The following is a 25,625-nucleotide window of genomic DNA, read 5'->3' as shown; positions in this document are numbered from 1 at the left end:
TTGGAGGGTCTCCTGCAGAGGCGGGGGTGGCTGTGTCTCACCGTGAGGACAAGGACAATGGCAGCAGAAGTTCTGGGAAGTACTCCTTGGCGTGAGCCCTCCCAGAGTCCATCATTAGCCCCACCAAAGAGCCCAGGTAGGCTCCAGTGTTGGGTTGCCTCAGGCCAAACAACCAATAGGGAGGGAACCCAGCCCCACCCATCAGCAGTCAGGTGGATTAAAGTTTTACTGAGCTCTGCCCACCAGAGCAACAGCCAGCTCTACCCACCACCAGTCCCTCCCATCAGGAAACTTGCACAAGCCTCTTAGATAACCTCATCCACCAGAGGGCAGACAGCAGAAGCAAGAACTACAATCCTGCAGCCTGTGGAACAAAAACCACATTCACAGAAAGACAGATAAGATGAAAAGGCAAAGGGCTATGTACCAGATGAAGGAACAAGACAAAACTCCAGAAAAACAACTAAATGAAGTGGAGATAGGCAACCTTCCAGAAAAAGAACTCAGAATAATGATAGTGAAGATGATCCAGGACCTCGGAAACAGAATGGAGGCAAAGATCGAGAAGATGCAAGAAATGTTTAACAAAGACGTAGAAGAATTAAAGAACAAAGAGAGATGAACAATACAATAACTGAAATGAAAAATACACTAGAAGGAATCAATATCAGAATAACTGAGGCAGAAGAACGGATAAGTGACCTGGAAGACACAATGGTGGAATTCACTGCTGCAGAACAGAATACAGACAAAAGAATGAAAAGAAATGAGGCCAGCCTAAGTGACCTCTGGGACAACATTAAAGGCAACAACATTCACATTATAGGGGTCCCAGAAGGAGAAGAGAGAGAGAAAGGACCTGAGAAAACATTTGAAGAGATTATAGTCGAAAACTTCCCAAACATGGGGAAGGAAATTGCCACCCAAGTCCAGAAAGCGTAGAGTCCCATACACGATAAACCCAAGGAGAAACACACTGAGACACATAGCAATCAAATTGGCAAAAATTAAAGACAAAGAAAAATTATTGAAAGCAGCAAGGGAAAAACGACAAATAACATACAAGGGAACTCCCATAAGGTTAACAGCTGATTTCTCAGCAGAAACTCTACAAGCCAGAAGGGAGTGGCATGATATACTTAAAGTGATGAAAGGGAAGAACCTACAGCCAAGATTACTCTACCCGGCAAGATCTCATTTAGATTCGATGGAGAAATCAAAAGCTTTACAGACAAGCAAAAGTTAACAGGATTCAGCACCACCAAACCAGCTCTACAACAAATGCTAAAGGAACTTCTCTAAGTGGAAAACACAAGAGAAGAAAAGAACCTACAAAAACAAACCCAAAACAATTAAGAAAACGGTAATAGGAACATACATATCAACAATTACCTTAAATGTGAATGAATTAAATGTTCCAACCAAAAGACACAGGCTTGCTGAATGGATACAAAAACAAGACCCATATATATGCTGTCTACAAGAGACCCACTTCAGACCTAGGGACACATACAGACTGAAAGTGAGGGGATGGAAAAAGATATTCCATGCAAATGGAAATCAAAAGAATGCTGGAGTAGCAATAGTTGTATCAGATAAAATAGACTTTAAAATAAAGAATGTTACAAGAGACAAGGAAGGACACTACACAATGATCAAGGGATCAATCCGAGAAGAAGATATAACAATTATAAATATATATGCACCCAACATAGGAGCACCTCAATATATAAGGCAACTGCTAACAGCTATAAAAGAGGAAATCGACAGTAACACAATAACAGTGGGGGACTTTAAAACCTCACACCAATGGACAGCTCATCCAAACAGAAAATTAATAAGGAAATACAAGCTTTAAATGACACAATAGGCCAGATAGATTTAATTGATATTTATAGGACATTCCATCCAAACACAGCAGATCACACTTTCTTCTCAAGTGCGCACAGAACATTCTCTAGGATAGATCACAACTTGGGTCACAAATCAAGCCCTAGTAAATTTAAGAAAATTGAAATCATATTAAGCATCTTTTCTGACCACAACGCTATGAGATTAGAAATCAATTACAGGAAAACAAATGTAAAAAACACAAACACAGGGAGGCTAAACAATACGTTACTAAATAACCAATAGATCACTGAAGAAATTAAAGGGGAAATCAAAAAATACCTAGAGACAAATGACAATGAAAACACAACGATCCAAAACCTATGGGATGCAGCAAAAGCAGTTCTAAGAGGGAAGTTTATAGCAATACAATCCTACCTCAAGAAACAACAAACATCTCAAATAAACCATCTAACCTTACACCTAAAGGAACTAGAGAAAGAAAAACAAATCCCAAGTTAGTAGAAGGAAAGAAATAATAATGATCAGAGCTGAAATAAATGAAATAGAAACAAAGAAAACAATACCAAAGATCAATAAAACTAAAAGCTGGTTCTTTGAGAAGATAAACAAAATTGATAAACCATTAGCCAGACTCATCAAGAAAAAGAGGGAGAGGGCTTCCCTGGTGGCGCAGTGGTTGAGAGTCCGCCTGCCAATGCAGGGGACACGGTTCGTGCCCCGGTCTGGGAAGATCCCACATGCCACGGAGCGGCTAGGCCCGTGAGCCATGGCCGCTGAGCCTACACGTCCGGAGCCTGTGCTCTGCAACGGGAGAGGCCACAACAGTGAGAGGCCTGTGTACCGCAAAAAAAAAAAGAAAAAGAAAAAGAGGGAGAGGACTCAAATCAATAAAATTAGAAATGAAAAAGGAGAAGTTACAACAGACACCGCAGAAATATAAACCATCCTAAGAGACTACTACAAGCAACTCTATGCCAATAAAATGGACAACCTGGAAAAAATGGACAAATTCTTAGAAAGGTATATCCTTCCAAGACAAAACCAGGAAGAAATAGAAAATATGAACAGACCAATCAGAAGTAATGAAATTGAAACCGTGATTAAAAATCTTCCAACAGGGCTTCCCTGGTGGCGCAGTGGTTGAGGGTCTGCCTGCCAACGCAGGGGACATGGGTTCGTGCCCCGGTCCAGGAGGATTCCCACGTGCCGCGGATTGGCTGGGCCCGTGAGCCATGGCCGCTGAGCCTGCGCGTCTGGAGCCTGTGCTCCACAACAGGAGAGGCCACGGCAGTGAGAGGCCCGTGTACCGCAAAAAAAAAAAAAAATCTTCCAACAAACGAAAGTCCAGGACCAGATGGCTTCACAGGTGAATTCTATCAAACATTTAGAGAAGAGTTAACAGCCATCCTTCTCAAACTCTTCCAAAAAACTGCAAAGAAACACTCCCAAACTCATTCTATGAGGCCACCATCACCCTGATACCAAAACCAGACAAAAATACCACAAAAAAAGAAAATTACAGACCAATATCACTCATGAATATAGATGCAAAAACCCTCAACAAAGTATTAGCAAACAGAATTCAACAACACATTAAAAGGATCATACACCATGATCAAGTGGGATTTATCCCAGGGATGCAAGGATTCTTCAATATACGTGAATCAATCAATGTGATACATCATATTAACAAATTGAAGAATAAAAACCATATGATCATCTCAATAGATGCAGAAAAAGCTTTTGACAAAATTCAACACCTATTTACGATAAAAAACTCTCCAGAAAGTGGGCACAGAGGGAAACTACCTCAACATAATTAAGGCCATATACGACAAACCCACAGCAAACATCATTCTCAATGGTGAAAAACTGAAAGCATTTCCTCTAAGATCAGGACGAAGACAAGGATGTCCACTCTCATCACTATTATTCAACACAGTCTTGGAAGTCCTAGCCACAGCAATCAGAGAAGAAAAAGAAATAAAAGGAATACAAATTGGAAAAGAGGAAGTAAAACTGTCACTGTTTGCAGATGACATGATACTATATATAGAGAATCCTAAAGATACCACCAGGAAAATACTAGAGCTAATCAACACCATGTGGTAAAGTTGCAGGATACACAATTAATGCACAGAAATCTCCTGCATTCCTATACACTAATGATGAAAAATCTGCAAGAGAAATTAAGGAAACACTCCCATTTACCATTGCAACAAAAAGAATAAAACACCGAAAAATAAACCTACCTAGGGAGACAAAAGACCTGTATGCAGAAAACTGTAAGACACTGATGAAAGAAATTAAAGATGATACAAACAGATGGAGCGATATACCATGTTCTTAGACTGGAAGAATCAATGTTGTGAAAATGACTATACTACCCAAAGCAATCTACAGATTCAATGCAATCCTTATCAAATTACCAATGGCATTTTTTACAGAACTAGAATAAAAAAATCTTAAAATTTGTATGGAGACACAAAAGACCCCGAATAGCCAAAGTGGTCTTGAGGGAAAAAAACGAAGCTGACTTCAGACTATACTACAAAGCTACACTAATCAAGACACTATGGTACTGGCACAAAAACAGAAATACAGATCAATGGAACAGGATAGAAAGCCCAGAGATAAACCCACACACCTATGGTCAACTAATCTATGACAGAGGAGGCAAGGATATACAATGGAGAAAAGACAGTCTCTTCAATAAGTGGTGCTGGAAAACTGGACAGCTACATGTAAAAGAATGAAATTAGAACACTCTGTAACACCATACACAAAAATAAACTCAAAATGGATTAGAGACCTAAATGTAAGACTGGACACTATAAAACTCTTAGAGGAAAACATAGGAAGAACACTCTTTGACAGAAATCGCAGCAAGATCTTTTTTGATCCAGCTCCTAGAATAATGGAAATAAAAACAAGAATAAACAAATGGGACCTAATGAAACTTAAAAGCTTTTCCACAGCAAAGGAAGATGAAAAGACAACACTCAGAATGCGAGAAAATATTTGCAAACAAATCAACGGACAAAGGATTAATCTCCAAAATACCTAAACAGCTCATGCAGCTCAATATTAAGAAAACAAACAACCCAGGGCTTCCCTGGTGGCACAGTGGTTGAGAGTCCGCCTGCTGATGCAGGGGACACAGGTTTGTGCCCCGGTCCTGGAGGATCCCACATGCCGCGGAGCAGCTAGGCTCGTGAGCCATGGCCGCTGAGCCTGCGCATCCGGAGCCTGTGCTCCGCAACGGAAGAGGCCACAACAGTGAGAGGCCCGCGTACAGCCAAAAAAAAAAAGAAAACAAACAACCCAATCCAAAAATGGGCAGAAGACCTAAATAGACATTTCTCTAAAGAAGACATACAGATGGCCAAGAAGCACATGAAAAGCTGCTCAACCTCACTAATTATTAGAGAAATGCAAATCAAAACTACAATGAGGTATCACCTCACACCAGTTAGAATGGGCATCATCAGAAAATCTACAAGCAACAAATGCTGGGAAGGGCGTGGAGAAAAGGGAACCCTCTTGCACTGTTGGTGGGAATGTAAATTGATAAAGCCACTATGGAGAACAGTATGGAGGTTCCTTAAAAAACTAAAAATAGAATTACCACATGACCCACCAATCCCACTACTGGGTATATACCCAAAGAAAACCATAATTCATAAAGACACATGCACCCCAATGGTCACTGCAGCACTATTTACAATAGCCAGGACATGGAAGCAACCTAAATGCCCAGAAACAGACGAATGGATAAAGAAGATGTGGTACATATATACAATGGAATATTACTCAGCCACAAAAAGGAACAAAATTGAGTCATTTGTAGAGACGTGGAGGGATCTAGAGACTGTCATACAGAGTGAAGTAAGTCAGAAAGAGACAAACAAATATCGTATATTAACACATATATGTGGAACCTAGAAAAACGGTACAGATGAACCGGTTTGCAGGTCAGAAATAGAGACACAGATGTAGAGAACAAACGTATGGACACCAAGGGGGGGAAAGTGTTGGGGGGTGATAGTGGTGGGATGAATTGGGAGATTGGGATTGACATGTATATGCTAATATGTATAAAATGGATAATTAATAACCTGCTGTATAAAAAAATTCAAAAAAAATTTTAAAAAATAAAAATAAAATTTAAGAAAAATAAAATAAACTATAGTGATAGAAAGCAGGCAGGGAGGGGGCACTCACAAAGGGACACAATGAGGAAACTTTGGAGGTACTGAATATGTTCACTGTCTCAACTGTGGTGATGGTTTCATGTGTGAATACATAGCTAGGAATTTATCAAACTGTACACTTTCAATATATGCAGTTTATTGTATATCAAGTATACCTTAATAAAGCTGTGTAGAAAAAAAGAATCTAAAAAAACAAAACCACAACATATATAAATTTGGGTGATGCAGTTAAAGCTTCAGAAGAAACTTCGTAACTCTGTTATACTAGAAAAGGTATATAACCCATGTTAAACTAGAAAATGGAGAGCAAAGTAAACACAAGGTTAATAGAAAGAAAGGGATAATAAAGAATAGAATAGAAAACACAGAGAATAATATATTTAGCACAGGCCACTTGTCAGTGCAACCACCCAAGTATAAACTTCAGAATGCCACTGCTACTGTACCTCCATGAAGGAAAGTGGCTGGGGCTCCAGCCATTCGTTTGAGCTCTTGAGCCTGGTAAGTCTGTCAGTTATCACATCACTGTCTGAACTTTTCATTGTGTTCACAAATAACAGAGCCCCTAGAAAAACTAAAAAATCAGCTTACTTAGTAACGAGAATTCAGATTTATTCTCTTCTATTTGATTAATAATCACTATTCGTGGCCGTGAACGGACGTGGAACGGATTCTGAACTTTAGACACCCACACTTTCCCTAAGGAGAGGGGCCTTCACCCAGGATTCTGCTGGTGTCTTCCGAGCCAGCCTCCTTTAAGCAGGGGAGCTCTCTCCAGACCCACCCGCTGTCCCCTCGAATCCCAGGCTTCCCACAACGTGGCCCAATGGAGCCGGTGTGGCAATTCTCAGCCTGGCCTCTAGGAGTCGCATCTGCAGTTTTCGGAGTGGGCAGAGTTGCAGCCTTCTGACTCCTGAAGCACACCCAGGATGGGCTTCTCACAGAAGGAAGGAAGGGCTTTTGAACACAATTAGCTTGTCTTCAAGCTCTGAGAGTCCCAAACCGCCACCCCCAGACCCGTCCAGCCCCGTCCAGCCCGTGCCTGAGGGAGAAGCACCCACGACGCCGCCCCTTCCCTCCTACCCCGCTGGCAAGGTGCGTGTGGCCTCCGCCCGGCCTGGAGGAAAAGCTGCAGGCCGCGACAGGTACCTCAGCTCCCCTCCCTCGACTGGCAGGGCCTTCGGTTCTCTGGCACCACGACAGGGCCGGGCCCGACAGCCCACGGCGCCTGAGTCGTCAGCTGCTGCGGGAGAGTGAGCCCGTCCCACCTGAGGTCCAGTCAGCTCGAGCCCGTCGCCTCGGTAGATTAAGAAGGTTTCGTGTCCAGAGATTCGGTCGAGGCACCCCGCGACCCCTCCGCCGCGGCGGACAAGGAGTCCGCGCGCCGCCGAGGCGGCCGGTGGACTCCGAATTCCGCAGGACCGCCCGGTCCGGAGACTCGGCCGCTGCGTCCCTGAGTCCCGCGCAAATGCGCTACCGCAGACCAGCCTGGCTGAGAAGAAACCAGAAAAGTCGTAGCTCCGGCGCCCAACGGCTGGTCGTGGTCTGCGGTCGGGGCCGTAGCGCTTCTCGGTGACGGGCAGCTGCCGCAGCCAATAGCTGGGCTCGTCGCCCTCTCGCCCCGCCTCCCCCCTCGTCCGTTGACCGCCGCATGCGCTTCAAGCCAGCTTTTGGTTGAGTGTTGGGCTCCTTCCCGCGAGCAAGGGGGCTTTTCCTGGTCAGGCCCGCCGCGATCCCCCAAACCCTCTGCCCCTCCTGTGCGTGTCCGCAGCCAACCAGACTGGACATTAACACACCCTCCCTCGCCCTCAGTAACCCCGCTCCAGGGAACCCCCGTGGGCCAAATCGCTGCGAAGGGAGTGGCGGGCTAGGGGCTCCTTGGAATGACGAGTGTTTGTGGAGTTTGTCCCGATGAGGAGGGCCCAAGAAGACTTGGGAACCTGTGCGGAAAATGTCGCTTTAGGTTCCTTAAGGTGTTTTTAGTCCCCTGGGGTATTGATCAGTGTCCATAGTTGGTGCTGATGTTGGTCAGTGGGAAAGGAACGTTAGGACTCATGACCAGTATATCTCATTTAGTCTTGTTTACTTCAGTAGTTCTCCATTTCGTCAGGTTTTTAATTTTTTTAGTTTTAATCCTAGGTGATTCTGATGCAAACTATTGACACAGATAGAAAATTACGAGCTGTGATTTTCCAAACTCATAACCCTCTCTGTGAACTGATTTTCTATGATTCTGTTTTCCTCTTGAGTATTGGTGGGCACTGGATGATGGAACTCCATTTTCACCCTTCATCTTTTCAAAGTGCACATGCTGATATTAAAGCTGTCCAGGGTGTCTTAGGGACATTTGTATTCACAGGGCTTTTAAAAGCTAGCCAGAGCAGATGGTTTCAACTGCAGTTCCCTTTTTCAGGGCTGAGGGAGCATGAGCCATTTGCAGAACTTACTGTTAGATACACTCCTGGGAACGAAGCATGTAGACAGTGCAGCCCTCATCAAACTCCAGGAGCCAAGCCTATGTGTAGCATCACCTGGATTTAGTGTAAGAAAAAAACAGGCTTGGGCATAAGAGTTTAAATCTTTTTCTGTAAAGGCCATAGACAGTACATAAAAGAATGGGAGTGACTATGTTCCAATAAAACTTTATGAACACTGAAATTTGAATTTCATGTAATTTTTACATATCACAAAATATTATTATTTTGATTTTTTTTTCAACTACTTAAAAATGTAAAAACCATTCTTCATTTGCAGGCTTACAAAAACTGGTAGTGGTACAAATTTGGCCAGTCCACCATAGGTTGCCAACTTCTAGTCTATTTAACCTCTGCAGGTAATGCCCAGTGATGTCCGAACACTTGTGGATGGATTTGCCAAGAACCCTTTGAAAACCAGAAGAGAAGGATTGTATTTCAAGGAGAAGGACTACAAATGTGTCCGGGCAGATGACTATTCTCTTTATGCTAAGAGTGTGAGTGTTCAAGATTTGAAAACAACTTTGTAAAAACCTTAAGAAAAGAATTTGACTCCAGTTTTCAGTTCCTCTCCTGATACTATCTTTAAAACAGACTAAGCCTGTTACTGCAATGGCAATGTTTGAGATAGCAGTCTAGTGCCAGGAAGGCACATGTAAAAGAAAGTTCTAACAGAGAGCCTAGTTCTGAGAAATGTTCATTCCAGAATTTATCAACTGAACCTTGCCTGAACTGTCTCTTTCCACTGTAATTATTCCTCATACTCTACATTCTCCTTCTTCAAAAAACAAAGTGATATTACTCTTGTGCTTAAAACGTCTGTTGGTTCACTGTTGCCTATAAGGAATTAAGGGGATGACAGTCATATTTCTGTATGCCCTATATGATGGGTTAGGCACACTTCACCCACATTATAAAATAAGTAGCCTCATTTACAGATGAGGAAACTGAGGCTTAACCAGGTTAAATGACTCTTCCATAGTCATACAGCAGAAAATGGAGGTGCTGGGATTCAAGCCCAGAGCTATCTAATTCCAAAATGTATTTCCTTTCCGTGACATCGGTTGTTCTCACTGGGATAGGGGTATATTACAATCAATTCAGGAGCTTTTTTCAGAATACACATGCTGTTATTACAACAGTCTAAAACTTTTTGACAACTAAATCAGTGAAAAAGAGCGGAGAGTCCAAAAACAAACATAATGAATATGGAAGTCAGGAAATGGTGAAAAATGTGGCTGGCGCGTAACTTCTTGTCCTGTAACTAGAACCAAGAGAAGGGCATTCTGTTTTATTTTTATCCAGGAAAATACTGGTGTGGTTGTTGTGAAGACCCGTCTGTATCTTCTGGTGGCAACTTACACTGAGGGCATGTATCCTAGTGTCTGTGTGGAAGCCACAGAGAAATTGGGTAAGTTTGCTCCCAATGCCTGTCTTTGTTCCCTGTGGTAGTCAAGTCTTCTGACTGCAAGTAACCCAATCAAACCAGCTAGGGTAGAAAGGAGGAATTTATTGGAAGGGTACCAGGGTTACTTATATAACCGGTGAAAGGACAGAGTGCAGCTGAGCCACAAGGAAAATGGATTCCAGGGACTGGAACACTGCTAGCACTCTACTCTAGTCTCTCCTCCTAAGAGGGTCAGCTTTGTTCCATCCCATTGCAGACTGCCTCCTTTCCTAGTGGTGTCATGGTCAAGCCTTGCATCCTATCTCTTAATTTCTTTTAGAACCCTGATCTGACAAGTCTTAGATCATATAATTTACCTTTATATCAGTCAGCTGGGGTTAGGAGGTGGGAAAGGCAAGGTTAAAAAGCAGAGATGTAGTTGCTGGGGGCCATCCTCTATACAAGGATTTTCTACAGAAAAATAAATTACTGTGAGCCAGGCTTATTGGTGTCTGCTGCATTCCTCTTCCATGTCTCTACATTTTAAAATAAAGATCTAATGTAGAACTAACTGGGAAATTATATCTATGAGAGTTGAGCTTAATAAACGATAAATTGTATCTGTGTTTAGATTTTTTAATCTAAATTTAAATTTCTTTTTTTTAGCAGTTTTAGTAGTCACTTTTAAAAAAAATATTTATTTATTTGGCTGTGCCAGGTCTTAGTTGCAGCAGGCAGGCTCCTTAGTTGTGGCATGCAAACTCTTAGTTGCAGAATGCATGTGGGATCTAGTTCCCTGACCAGGGATCGAACCCAGGCCCCCTGCATTGGGAGCGCAGAGTCTTATCCACTGTGCCACCAGGGAAGTCACCTAAATTTAAATTTCTAAAAAAAAGTTTTTGTTGGAGTTGCTTGAACACTCCTTTGAGATAGGAGAATCCTCCATCTACTTCTGCTAGTGAGGAAAGCAGCCAACCTTTCATTCTTTCAACGAATTCTCAGTGATGACCTACATGTATGTGCACTGCACTATCCTAATAAACTAGGAAATCAAAGCTGGTTAAGATAGTCTCTGCTTTCCATGCCTCTATACGATACTGCTGCCCTATCTGCCTGAAATATCTTCCCTTTCTGTCCCTGCCCTTTCACATCCAGTTGGCAAATTCCTAATTATCATTGAAAACCCAAATCAGATCTTGGGCTTCTCTCTACTGTGCTATGTATTTTATGCATACCTTTATTATTACTGACATTAGAGTCCTTTGTTTACCTTGATTGTGAGTCCCTAGAAGGCAAAAATTTCGTCTTAATCCAGTCCCTAAAACAGTGTCTAATGATGAGTAGGAAATTAATGCATGTTTGATGAACAAATAAATGAATGACCTCTGCCTAGCAGAATCTGGGAGGGCTCCAGACAGCGGAATCTTTTTTTTTTTGATTAATTTTTATTGGAGTATAGTTGCTTTACAATGTTGTGTTGGTTTCTACTGTACAGCAAAGTGAATCAGCTATACGTATACATATATCCCATCTTTTTTGGATTTCCTTCCCATTTAGGTCACCACAGAGCATTAAGTAGAGTTCCCTGTGCCATACAGTAGGTTCTCATTAGTTATCTATTTTATACATAGTATCAATGGTGTATATATGTCAATCCCAATCTCCCAATTCCTCCCACCTGCTCCTTTCCCCCTTCGTACCCATAGTTTGTTCTCTACATCTGTGTCTCTATTTCTGCTTTGCAAATAAGATCATCTACACCGTTTTTCAGACAGCTGAATCTTAAAGGATTAATTGAGAAATTAACTACCATCACAGAAACTACACACACACAAAATGTATATAAGTACAGACCTTCACAGTTGTCATAAATAGTTCCCTGGCATGGATTGTCATAAACCATGCTACATGGCTGGCAATGAGGTATTCTAGGAGCAAATAGGACTGAGCGTAGGCAAGACACAACTTAGGAAGCACCTAACAGGAGGGGTGATTTCCAGCATGGGGGGAACAGGCAATTACAACCACCGAGGATCTTTCCTGAGCAGGTGTCAGGATTTAAGGGAGGTTCAGTTTCAGTAGCGTAGGGCAGGAGCAGGAGGACAGAATGGAGACTTGTATATCTGGGCTAATTATCGAATTAAAGCTATCCAGAAAAGGAAGCCAGGAAAATGAGCAATTAGGCTCTAAAGAGGCCAGACGCTATCCTATCAGCTGTGGCCCAGGGCTAATTCCCCAGGTATCCTGTGGAGAAGGCCAGAGAAGTTGCCTGCCCACTGTAATGTAGATTCTGTGGCTGGCACCAAAGAGTGCTTAGGGCCACAAGAGACTCCAAAGAATGTGTGTTATTTAGAAGGACAGGGCTGACATCATTCCACTAAGATCTCACTACTCTGGGAAGGGATAGGCTATCTTGGAAGTGACTGAATGCTCATGAGGGATGGATGAGGCTGATATCCACTCAGGAGCCAGTTACTTATCTCATGTCTCTTTTTTTTTTTGGCTGCGCCCACATCGCTGGCAGGTTTTGCAACCAGGGATTGAACCTGGGCCACCGCAGTGAAAGCGCTGAGTCCTAATCACTGGACCTCCAGGGAATTCCCGCATGTCTCATTACTCTATTTCCTTGACTTGTTTTTCTTTTAATTATATTTTTCTCTTTCAAAAATTATGCATGACAATTATAGAAAATTTGGGAAATAAAGAGCTATTACAATTTTTTATTATGAAAGATTCTAGGAGCATTGTGTGTGTGTATATATAGATACACAAATATATATCTCCCCTAATAGACAATGAACTCCAGAAGTCAGGGATTGGGTCTTAACTATCCAGTCATCCTTGTATCTCCAAGTACTTAGCATAGTGCCTAGCACGTGGTAGTTACGAACATTTATGGAATAAATGAATGAATCATATTGTGATAATGTACTGTTCATAAGTAATAACTATATTCTGTTTTCTTTCAGGAGAATATCTAAGAAGAAAAGGAAATTAAGTCATCAGAGGACTATGAAAGACAGCTTTTATGATTTTAGAAGAAAACTATAGATCCTAAAGAAAAAGTAATGCCTTATATTGTGGTTGAAAAATACTAGGCAGAAGATACTGAAAAGGAAGAATGAGTTAAGGAAGCAATTTTTCTTATTTCAAGAGATCCTCTTCTTTAATTGGAATTACTTAGTCCACTTTATTTGTTCCTTTTTTTTTTTTTAGTGTTGGTCATTGGCATGAATGTGAGGCATTTCACAGGGCATATGATAGTTTCACAGGGCATTTCTGTTGGGAGACTCCTCCATGAGTCTCTGTATTCCCACACATCTTGCTAGGTATGCCAAGAATACAAGGCCCTAACCACTCTTCATGCAGACCATTTCAGGGTTATGTTGCAGGAAGCAACCTTGAAAAATGAAGTGATGTCTCCCTTCAGAACCAAGGGCAAGCTTGCTTACTGCTTGCTCTGAAAGAGGTAGATTCCCTGAATTCAGTGTTCCTGTCCTAGAGTGCAGCTCACTGCATGTGTGGCATCTATCTGGTCCACATCACCCCTGTGGGACCTGGGGAAAAGGGGAACCAATGTAAAGACCACCCAACAACAGGCCACTTGTCAAGGTATCTGAGGGACACACTGCACTCCCCACCATCTGCAGGCATCTGATTTTGTTGAGCACTGGAAAGGTCTTCCCAAAAATCAACTCAAAAAGATTTCTGACTCCACCTCCCTCACTTCCTCCTAGTCCACACAACTTAGTGGGGTCAATGAATACAGCCTTCCCCAGAAAGGGTTCATCTCCTCTTGGTCACCTCCTGGGTGATGATCAGAATGATGAGGGTAGAGAGTATATATAACCTATTTTGAAAATTCAGGATTCTACCCTGATCATTCCTGGCCATGGTGCATCTTTCTTTCTCCTAATAGCAACCCCAGGCCAGTCTGTTTGTACAGCCTCCAAGTGTCCCTAGGGAGGGAATACCATAGGCCACTGGCATTTCTTGACATTACCATGCAGTTTTCTGAATTCCAAAAGCATGCTATCTGAGGCAAAGTGTCTTTCGTTAATGTTTATAAAATTCTCCCACTTTCAGGTTTTGTATAACAGTCTTTCAAGGAGCCTACCTCCAATACAATTCCTTTTCTGAGCTTGGGTGCCAAGAACTACAGATTTGTTCTGGGTGGTCAAGCTGACCACTGTCCGTTCATTCATTTATCTGTTCAGCTGCTTGATTCTTTTCTGAATTAGAGGTAAAAGTACATTTAAAATTTACTTATTTAGCATTCGTTGAGTAGTCTACTGTGTGCTAGGTACTGTTGATACAAAAGTAAATAATACATACACCCCACCGCAGATAGGATTACAATTTAGTGAAGAAAATTTATAAATGAGTCACATTACCATGTGACAAATGCTGTAACAGATAGAAAAAAAGAACTGTAAAGCACAAAGCCTAAAGCAATCAACTGTGCATTCAGGAGCCTGAAAATGCATTTGAAGTGAATCTGGAAGAATAAGTAAGTACAGAAGAGAGCGAAAAGCATTCCAGGTTTAAGGAATAGCATATGCAAGTTCCTGTTGTGTGAAAAGAATGGTGAGAGGTTCAGTGTGGCTGGAAAATAGTATGTATGAGAGAATGATAAATGAAACTGGGAAGATGGATGGGGCCAAAGGAGAAAAGGCTACTTTCTTCAGGGTGACTCAAAGGACATCAAGCAGTGTTGCGGTATAAACAGTACTTTTTGAAACTTTTATAATTTTGATTGCAAAAGTAATATACACTCATAAAAACACTTGAGAAAATAAGTTACTCATAATTTCACATTAAATGAAAACAACTGTTGATAGTTTTTGTTATTTTCTTCCAGTCTTTTTTCAGTGCACATAATATATACATTTTTTTTATAAATCTATAGTTTTATTGAGACAAAAACTGACAGTGTTGGTATGAAGTTTAACATTTAAACAAAAGTTTTCACAGAAACCTAACACATGCCTAAAAAGATTTTACAACAGAGTTCTAGATGCAGGTCTAAATGATGTCAAGAACTGATGGATCTCATGATTCAAGACAGCATTTTGGGTTTTAGTTAATTCTTAGGATTAAAAAAAATTGTTTTGTTTTAAAGTGAACCACTGCCCCAGTATGAAAATTTAATCTCCTGAGACCAGGGCTTCAGAAATCATTCAACTCTTGAAGTGACTCTGAACTTGTGCTGTCAGTGACTGAACCCTGCCACCAATGGTCTCAAAGTTCAAAAAACAGAGGCTCCAGGAGTTTTCCACCCTAAGAGCACCGGCCCTTGTTTTTGCCTACTCTCCCATCTCCTATACCACCCTCTGCCCTTCCCCAAATACTTCAGCCAGTGGCTTGGATAGAGAAGCTGATATTTATAACTTCAAAATCGGAAAAGAAAGGGTCTTCTTGTCAATTTCAAGAATTAGCACCTCTAAGACAGAATGATCTGCCTGTGTATACAACTCCAATAAGACATTTCCTCCTCAACCAGTTTCCATCCCCCAAATGGCAGCTTTGGTAACTTCTTAACTGGGAAGTTAAGAAGTTACCAAAGCTTAATGCTTTTTGGGAACAGCATTAAGCTCAGGCAGGGAACACCTTGGCTTCTAAGTTTCAGGCATTCACAGCTTTTAAACAGTCTCTCACAGACCTCATTTAGGTTGCCAATGACATTTTTTGAAAGGATGAAAAATTCTGGACACAGAACCAAATCATCATTAGTTGTTCTTTCCTTTGTTTCACCATTTTCCCCCAACAGGCCCCAAATTTTAACAAAAATGACTCTAACCCATCCCCCTTCTTTCCCACCCCATCCCTCCCACCCCAAATAATACACCAGAAATAGCCAAAAACTACATACATGCTACACTGTAAAAATGCAGAGTTAACACTATTGGGAAGAAGGTTGTGGGTTGTGGAGATGCTCTTTGAAGATCTACAGTATCTTTTGCTCTCCCACATCCTATTCTGCAAGTTTTGTCCTTCATAGAAGGCCCTTTGCTTTTCTCAGCAAAGTTCAGAATGGGTTGTCTTGAAACACTGACCCTCCTTCCCCTCCACTGGGATGGGTGTGCAAACTATACAGCATGTAGCAGCTTTAAAGCACTTGGGCTGCTGTAGGGCACAGAAACTATACTGGCTCTTCAAAGGACATCTTCTCAAGCCCCCTCTACGGTGTCAAGACAAGTAGAACTCCTTCTTTCCCCACTTGAAACCCAGTCAGATGTGACAGGGGCTGGTACTCAGGAGAGTTAATTCTTGTCATCTTTTCTGTCATCATCCTCCGAGGGGTAGGAATGCCACGTCAGCCTTTCCTCATAGGAGGATATGACAACCTGTGGGCACTTGACATTGGCTTCCTTGGCACGGACCAGGTGAGCCTCATCAGAGTTTTTCCATTTCATCAGGAACATGAGTTCTCCACTGGAGTCTGTAGCTCCAATAATCCGCTCCGATTCCAAACCCCCGGCAAAGCCTTGTGGCTTTTCTGACTCTTCTTTCTTCTTCTTTGGTTCGCTCTCCTCCCCCTTATCTTCCGAATCAGAATCAGCTTTGCGCTTGCCTCCCTCTGATTTATGTCTCGTGTGCTGTTTTCTGTGACTGCAGGAACTCGGCAACGAGGTCGGGGCGATCCAGGTTTTCTTCTGGCTCCCAAGTGTTGTCCTCATCTGAGAACCCCTTCCACTTTAGGAGGTACTCCACTTTGCCCTTTACCACTCGACGGTCGAGAACTTTTTCCACCACATATTCTTCTTCCTCTTCTTCTAGCACCTCCTCCACTTTCTTCTTGTTTTGTTTTTTCCCCATAGTACCCACCAGCTTTCTGGTATAAAGGGTGACGCTGCTCAGAGCAGCGCCCACGAGCCCGAGAGGAATCGGTGCCGTGCTACTGGCGCGTCTTGTCGGGCCGGCCAGGGGAGTGGCGACCATAATATATACAATATAACCTAACCTAAATCATGAACACAGATGGTTGACAACCCACCCTGTTCATATAGCATAATGTTATAAAATCTTGTATTTCATTTAAAATTGCTTAGAAAATTTTAATTGCTTAGAAAATATTTTAATCATTGCATATCACATGGTATTCCTCTTTGTTAGATATTTATGTTATATCCACTTTTTCACTTTGTAAATAATGCTGCAGTTTACAACTTTTACATAATTCTTTGTGTCTCTGATTATTTCCTTAGGTCTGGAAGTGGAGTTTCAGGGTCAGAGTATGAGCAACTTTACAGCTCTCTGTAGTTTTGTTGTTGTTGTTTTGTTTTGTTAACAGAGAAGTTTTACACCATGTTAATAAGAGGCAGGGGTTTTTGTGGGGGTAGGTGGGCGGGGAGGGAGTTATTTGTAATTCAGCTGTTAACTCATCAGTTTCCTATGCTTGTGGGATTGGGTCTGAGGCAATCTTACCAAGTGCCTCAGTAAATGAGAAAGAGAGGAAATGCAGTCAATTGAACTGGCTGAGTCAGAGACCAGAGAGGCAGGTTACTATTTGAATCAGACAGTGCTAAATCATGGTGACACTGGACAGTTGCTCCTGTATGATACAGAGATACTCATGAGGTTTGCAGGACAAGCCAGGAAACATTTGGGGGCTTCTAGATACAACTCCAAAGGAGTCCAGGCATGCCAAGGCCCAGAGCTAAACAGAAGGCTGGGCTATCAATGCTTCAGGCTAAAGTCACACTCTATTATCAAAACAGAGTGGACTAGAGCAGAGATATGCAAAGAATAGCACTCAGACCCACAAGACTAGAACATCTGAACATGCTGATGTGTGTAGAAGGGAGATGTAACCATAAAAAGTGGAAGCTGGTCAGCCAGGGAAGCCTAGAAAAGGAGTCATGGGAGCAAAGGCTGGTTGGGCCATTCCAGGTGGGAGGATCTTTGAGCAAACAATTCAAGTTGTCTGGTATTTTCTAGCAGCAACTTTCTGACAGTAACTGGGTGTCCTAGAATTCAATCCCATTTTGAACTAACTACCTGGGGTTAGTGCAGACCCTACAGGTTAAGGGGCTCAGCCCTGTAAGACTGCCTTCACCTCAGAAGCCAGCCACAACTCCCAGGTCCTCAGGTTACCCACACTTCTGACCTGGCTACAAATTTGGGGGTTCCCTTGACCACCCACCCTTCAGGTTTGATAATTTCCTAGAATGACTCAAAGAACTTAAGTGCCATACTTACGATTACAGTTTTATTATAAAGGATACAACTCAGGAGCAGTCAAATGTAAGAAATACTTAGGGCATGGTACCGGAGGTGGGAATGGGCTCAGAGCTTCCATGCTCTGGTGCACCACTCTCTCAGTACATCATTGTGTTCACCAACTAGGTAGCTCTCCAAACCTCATTGTTCCAGGGTTTTTATATGGTGGTTTCATTAGTGGGCATGAATAATTAAGTCAGTGGCCACCTGATTGAACTTAGTCTCCAGTCCCTCTCCCCTCCCCAGAGATCAGGGGTTGAGGCTGAAAATTTCAACCCTCTAATCTAATTGACTAGTGACTAGCCCCCATTCTAAAGATATCCAGCCCCTCATTAGCATGAATAACAAAAGGCACTCCTATCATTCACAAAATTCCAAGAGTTTCAGGAACTCTGTGCCAGGAACCAGGGACAAAGGCTAAATATATTTTATTATATCACTTCTGATCTTCATGGCAAGGTTGTACCAGGTATAGAGGTGGATATATCTTGCTGTCTTAGCCAGATTAAGTATTTAACATTCAATTCATCTCAATCATCCCACCTTGTCCAGAATCTTCGCTCACCATTTGGCTTTCCATGTAGATCTACCTATAGATTTTGGGGTCAGACCTCTTGCCAATGATTTCTCCTTTTAAATTAGCACATTGACATCTGAATGTTATAACTTAGTTATGTGGACTGTACACCTACTCTCCACATGCTGACAAGCTGGGGTTTTGAGCCTACAAGGCAGAAGGTCTGATCCTGGATCACAGTGATCTCTAAAGTACTGAAGGCCATCATGAAGCCTCTTGGCTACTTACCAGCATTTCCCAGACGCACACACACTGCACTGTTGGGTGCCTAGTGGGAGCCCTTTTCATAAACCTCATCAAGGCAAATGCCTCATTGTCTGGAACCCTCCTATGTAAGGCGGTCCAGTTGCTTCCTACAATTCTCACTACGAAGTTCCAGTTGGGCTTAGCTACTCAGGGAGACCCACAAAAGGGACCCTTTGATGGTAGCTACACAGTACCTGTGGAAGTGCCCAGGGAGCAGGTGATCTTCTGAAACAGCGGTCTCCAAATCAGGGAAATGTATCCTGGTAGTTCACAAAGACTTTAAATGGCACATACAGGCATGAATGGACTTAAGGGGTTCATTTTTCCCAGATCTTTAACTTCCATATGTACTTTCCTAAAATTTATCTGTTGTGATTGAGCAGTAATGCCAGTTCTTCTCCTGCATCTCCCATCTCCAACCGCCTTTCTCCCAGTATACAAAAGAAAGGCCTACTCTCATCCAGTCCCAATCTTACTGTGATGCTTGGCTTGGAGGGTAAAAACTGCAGGGTGCCAAAGGAAAGGAAAATTCTCAATGTTTTTAAATTTAATGACCTCTTCTGTCCTCCAGTGTCAAAAATACATCATATGTGAAGAAGAGTCCCAAGAGAATATTGCAAAAAGAGCATCACTGAGAAATAGTGAAAATCTTTGTATCATAATTCATCTAGGAGAGAAAGACTCCTTGTCTTTATGTTTCTTAAAATTCAGAAGCAAGACAGTTATCATAAGGACATGAATTAATATGATTACTTGAGGGACTTCCCTGGTGGTCCAGTGGTTAAGACTTCGCCTTCTAATGCGGGGGGGTGCAGGTTCGATCCCTGGTTGAGGAGATAAGATCCCACACACCTTGTGGCCAAAAAAACAAAAAAAGATTACTTGAAAAATGAGAAATTTTTCTGATAGAAAGTAATTTGACTTGGCTGATTAGTTTAAAACAATGATGGCTGGCTTTGCCAATAAGAATGTCACAGCTGTTTTTCATAAATGGGTTAAGTCTACAACTCCAAAATATTAATAAAAATGTATTTAGTTTTTTAATTAATTTTTACTGGAGTATAGTGATTTACAATGTTGTGTTAGTTTCTGCTGTACAGCAAAGTGGATCAGTTATACATTTACAGTTATCCACTCTTTTTTAGATTCTATTCCCATATAGGTCATTACAGAGTACTAAGTAGAGTTCCCTGTGCTATACAATAGGTTCTTATTAGTTATCTATTTTATATATAGTAGTGTGTATATGTCAATCACAATCTCCCAATTTACCCCTCCCCTCCCCTAATAAAAATATTTTTAAAGCACATGATAAGGTAAAAGGATTTGGCCCAAAAATTGTCTTAGCAAAAGTGTATTGGAATTAACACTTCTACTTTCCATATCTTCCTGAGTATATCAATTTAAACAAGGTGCCTCGGGGCTTCCCTGGTGGTGCAGTGGTTAAGAATCCGCCTGCCAATGCAGGGGACACGGGTTCGAGCCCTGGTCTGGGAAGATCCCACATGCCGCAGAGCAACAAATCCCAGGGACCACAACTACTGAAGCCTGCGCGCCTAGAGTCCGTGCTCCACAACAAGAGAAGCCAACACAATGAGAAGCCCACCCACGGCAACAAAGAGTGGACCCGCTTGCTGCAACTACAGAAAGCCTGCACACAGCAAAGAAGACACAATGCAGCCAAAAATAAATAAATAAAATAAATTTATAAAATAAATAAATAAAAATAAACAAAGTGCCTCTAAGTGAAAAAGTAGCAGAAATAATTAATAATCATTTGATAAATCTTTGCAAAGATTTGTTGGCATAATCCCAGAAGCTGAGAACCGGAATGACACTTATGACTGGGTAACTAATACTTTACAGGTTGAGTGGTTTCCAAATCTTTGCTTTCAATAAAATTGAAGGAATACCTAATTAATTTGCCAGCTAATAGATCACTGAAAATAGTTTTTGATGATAGATCATTATATGGTTTTTATCGTATAACTCAGAGGTATTCAAATAATTGGCTGACATTCCTATAATGAAATTTCTTTCCCATCTAATTTATGCAAATTAGGTTTCTCAGAGCTTGTCCATAAAAATGAAAAACAGGAAGAAATTAACGTTGAGCCCAGTCTCATTCTAGCAATAATTAATATTCATCCACAGATATAATAATTATTTAGAAAAATTCAGCTTCACCAACGGTCCAATAAAATTTTACTTTTTATGTTCAATAATTACTAATATTTAAAATAATACTTTTATTTTTGGCCGCACCATGTGGCTTATGGGATTTTAGTTCCCCAACCAGGGATTGAACCCAGGCCCTTGGCAGTGAGAGCACAGAGTCCTAACCACTGGACTGCCAGGAAATTCCCCTGAAATAATACTTTAAATAACATAAAAATAATTTAAAATAATGTTGTTTTGATCAGCTGTGCACTAATAATACTGTAATGATAATTAAATCCAGAAGAAATTTAACACTTATAGCCCTATGGTCACAGTAAATAAAATATATGTCGGATTACATATATTTTGTTGCAGATAAGAATGATCAATAAAGCATAAAATATAGCAGATGTAATTCTTATGTAGAATGAAAATGTAAATGTTGGAAGAAAAATAAAATTTTAAAACTTCTAACTGTTTAAAGAAGAACTTGTTTGGGTACTTTTTAGTGGATGATTATAGTATCAAATTGCTCTGAAATCTTAATTCCACTTGACACATTTAAAAGCCTGATATAAGAGTTTTAAATTCAATATTTATGACCAGAAATCATATCTTTTGCACTACTTAAATTTAAGATGAAATATTTTAGATCTCAACTTAAAAATGTGAGAGGGGACACATAGTTTTTGAAAAGGCTTTTTGTCTATTTGCAAATAAAAAAGTGTGAAAACCACTGCCTGGAGTAAGAAATGTCTTGAGCCCTGAGCGATATGGATGCCCTAGGCCCATAGGCCCAGGAAGATGGCAGGGGCAGGTAACCAAACAGGCAACTCCACCAAGCGGACTCCAAGCCTTTTCCTCTCCTAGAGCCTTCCTGAATCCCTGCTCCTGGGATTCGCTCTGCCACCCTAAGGATGGAGTACCCATGGAGAGAGGGGAGGAAGAGCCCAGAGAGTCATGCAGGGACAGAAGCTGGCACAGTACCCAGAGCTGAACTGCCCCAGCTTCTCTAGGGAAAGGTCAGCCCTTAGCTGTTCCAGAACCATGAGTCACCACTGAGCTGCTGGGCTGCCCTAGCTTGGGCTTGGTTACCACAGAAACTGCTGTGTTAAGGTGACTCAGCAGAACTGCGCAGAACCCTTCAAAGGACATCTGGGAGAGATTATAGCCCCACCCCCATTTACCTTTCAGGATAAGCAGCGGCAGCTGTACCCTCACATCAGTTGGGTTTCTGGGACACATGCTTCCACCTCATTCCTACCCAGAAGGTCTTTCTTGTTCTGCTAAAACATGAACCTTTGGGGAGTCCCTTTAGAGGCCAGAGATGTAGAGGACTGTGGAATACTGCCACTGCAACCAGTTCATCTGAAAATTACCACCCAATCCCAAAATTTATATTTTGAAAAAAAGGGGTTGGAGCAGGGGATGTTTTGTTTTAAGAAAATCAACATTGGGACTTCCCTGGTGGTGCAGGGGTTAAGAATCCACCTGCCAATGCAGGGGACATGGGTTCAATCCCTGGTCAGGGAAGATCCCACATGCCACGGAGCAACAAAGCCCATGCGCCACAACTACTGAGCCTGCGCTCTAGAGCCCGCAAATCACAACTACTGAGCCTGAGAGCCACAACTACTGACCCCGTGTGCCACAACAAGAGAAAGCCCACACGCAGCAATGAAGACCCAACGCAGCCAAAAATAAAATAAATAAATAAATATATACATATAAAATACATTTAAAAAAAAAGAAAATCATGGGCTTCCCTGGTGGCGCAGTGGTTGAGAGTCCGCCTGTCGATGCAGGGGAAACGGGTTCGTGCCCTGGTCCAGGAGGATCCCACATGCCGCGGAGCGGCTAGGCCCGTGAGCCATGGCCGCTGAGCCTGCGCGTCCGGAGCCTGTGCTCCGCAACAGGAGAGGCCACAACAGTGAGAGGCCCGCGTACCGCAAAAAAAAAAAAAACCTTTCTGGGGTTTGCAGCAGAGCTCTGTGCTGACCCTTTGGGAGGATAGTGCACTCAGAGATGGGAGAAAGTCTGTGTAGCACCAAGGGAAACCTCATAAACGCCCCTACAACTTCGTAGCAATACCTCCTTCTCTCTCCTGTGAGGCCCAGCTATTTCTACAGTGTCCTTCCTTCTCTCTATTTGTTGCCCTTTTTCCTCCTCTTTCAATGGAAGCCTTTAGGTGAGAGTGTTGCTGAGACAGCCTAACTCAGGAGTCCTGAGTTCAAGCGGCTGCTCTGCATTGACTAGCTCTGAGGTCCTAGAAGGCATTTAGCTCTGAATCTCAGTTTCTCCATCTGGACCTCATAACCTGTCTGCCTTTTTAGGGTGTTGTGAGCCTCCAGTGAGCACAGCCACATCCATAACTTGTGACCTGTCCCCCAGGCTTCTTCATCCTCCATCCACAGTCTGTACTGCCTCCTCTCTGCCCACTGCAGGGCTAGCACAGGACTGGACAAAAGATGGTCACCCCTTCTTCCAAAGGTAGGTTACCTACCCTTTAGGGCAGCAGCCAGAAGGGAAAGCTGCGGTCCTTCCACCCTGTCATCTGATGCTGACTGCTGACCCCAACTCAGGCCTCAAACTGCCCTCACCCTCAACTCTGAGCCCCTCACTGATGCCGCGACACACCCTGACCTCTAATCCCAGTGCCGGGACCTGTCTCCCATGGGGACAACTATGGACAGTTTTTATGACCAATGTGAGACAGAACTAAGGTTCTCAGCCTGATTAACTCCGAAACAGAGCTGAAGACACACATATCAAACCAACTTCTTGACTTTTTCCACTCAAATGTCTCAAAGGTACTTCTTTTATTTTGGCCGTGCTGCCCAGCTTGTGGGATCTTAGTTCTCCAACCAGGGATGGAACCTGGGCCTCAGCAGTGAAAGCGCTGGGTCCCAACCACTGGACCGCCAGGAAATTCCCTAACTTCTACTTTAATACGTTCAAAATTTAACACATAATCATCACCCAATATCTGCTCCTCTCCCAGGGCTTCCTATCTCTGAGAATAGTGCTTCCATCCATCCAGTGCAGAATCCAGAAATCTCGGGGGGTTTTTTTTTTATAACTATATATATATATATATATCCATATATATAACTCCATATCCGAAAGATCACTAAGTAGTCAATTTTATTTTCTAAATACGTTCACTTTTCCCTTTCTCTCTGTTGTGCTGCCATCTCCCCTAGTCCAAGCCACCATCACCTTTCACCTGGGCTACTGCAATACTTTCTAAAAGATTTCTCTACACTCACTCATCTTTTCTAACCCACACACTATGCTGCAATAAAAGTGAGCTCTTCAAATGCAGATTTAATCATGTCACAGCCCTGCTTAATACACTTCAGTAGTCTTCCATTCCTTCTAGAGTAATAATAAAAAGCTTACAGGGCCAACAAGTCTGCATAGACTGACCCATGCCTATCTCTGCAGCCTCATCTCCCACCCTGCTCCTCCTCCAGCCACAGGGCCTTCAAACATATCTCCTCTATCTCAGATCTCTCTACCACCATCCAAATATCCATCAGGAGGGGACTTGTTGAATAAACTTTTGTATATTCACACAATGGATGTAGCTATAAAAAGGAACATAAACTGCTATAGAGTAATCTCCAAAATATGTTGTTCAGCAGAAAAAAGCAAAATACAGAACAATATATTTGGTGTGCTACATTTTTATCTTAGAAAAGGAAAATATGTGAACATATCTATACAATTTGCTTATTGTTTAAAAATAGAATAATAAAACAAGGGACTTCCCTGGTGGTCCAGTGGCTAGGGCTCCATGCTCCCAGTGAAGGGGGCCTGGGTTCAATCCCTGGTCAGGGAGCTGGATGCCACATGCCACAACTAAGAGTCCACACACCACAACGAGGATCCCACGTGCCACAGCTAGGACCCCAAATGCCAAAACTAGGACCCAGTGCAGCCAAATAAATAAATAAATATTAAAAAAGAAAAAAAGAATAAAACAAAAACTAAGGTAAACCAATGTTTACCTTAGGGAGTAGGAGGAAACAGGGTGGAAGGGACAGGTATAGAAGCTAGATTTCTCTGAATGTACCCTGTTTTGAAGATTTAATTTGGATACCATGTAAATGTTTTACATAATTTCAAGAAAAACTTAAAAATGTAAAAAAAAAAAAGAATCTCTAAAATTCAAAATTAAAGAAATAACCTTAATTGGGTTTCCAGTTGATAGGTTAGCCACACAGAAAGGAATAATTTCAAGTGACGTTAAATTAAAAACACAGTAATTTGAGTGGTATGTCCTTATTTGGGGATATATCCCAGGAACAAAAAGAACAGCAATGACAAGCCTCTTAGATAGCCTCATCCACCAGAGGGCAGACAGCAGAAGCAAGAAGAACTACAATCCTGCAGCCTGTGGAACAAAAACCACATTCACAGAAAGACGGACAAGATGAAAAGGCAGAAGGCTATGTACCAGATGAAGGAACAAGATAAAACCCCAG

General features: G+C 42.1%; 2 protein-coding genes and 1 pseudogene across 3 annotated transcripts in view; 1 reads left to right on the top strand and 2 right to left on the bottom strand.

The window, feature by feature from the left end:
• The window catches only part of FAM228B (family with sequence similarity 228 member B), a 34,778-nt gene extending 27,323 nt beyond the window's left edge, over positions 1-7,455 (bottom strand). Inside the window, exons 1-2 of the mRNA XM_082671866.1 lie at positions 7,337-7,455; positions 6,515-6,642 (exon numbers count right to left, since the gene is read on the bottom strand). Coding sequence (XP_082527992.1) covers positions 6,515-6,610 — 96 coding nt within the window. The 5' untranslated portion in view covers positions 6,611-6,642; positions 7,337-7,455. The remainder of the gene's footprint in view (positions 1-6,514; positions 6,643-7,336) is intronic.
• A 1,038-nt stretch (positions 7,456-8,493) lies between these two features.
• Positions 8,494-12,927, top strand: PFN4 (profilin family member 4; the record flags this gene model as incomplete). Its single annotated transcript, XM_082671867.1, has 4 exons — positions 8,494-8,610; positions 8,902-9,039; positions 9,848-9,953; positions 12,899-12,927. The coding sequence occupies 4 exons, from the start codon at positions 8,494-8,496 to the stop codon at positions 12,925-12,927; spliced, it is 390 nt and encodes a 129-aa protein (XP_082527993.1).
• A 3,111-nt stretch (positions 12,928-16,038) lies between these two features.
• LOC309834064 (chromobox protein homolog 1-like) lies at positions 16,039-16,824 on the bottom strand (annotated as a pseudogene). Its single transcript has one exon. The product of its transcript is annotated as a chromobox protein homolog 1-like (transcript).
• Positions 16,825-25,625: the final 8,801 nt, after the last annotated feature.

The sequence above is a fragment of the Grampus griseus genome, assembly GCF_964374135.1.
Source record: "Grampus griseus genome assembly, chromosome: 15".
Classification (NCBI taxonomy): domain Eukaryota; kingdom Metazoa; phylum Chordata; class Mammalia; order Artiodactyla; family Delphinidae; genus Grampus; species Grampus griseus.
Note: the sequence above shows the minus strand (reverse complement) of the source record. Positions and strands in the feature narration are given on the sequence as shown.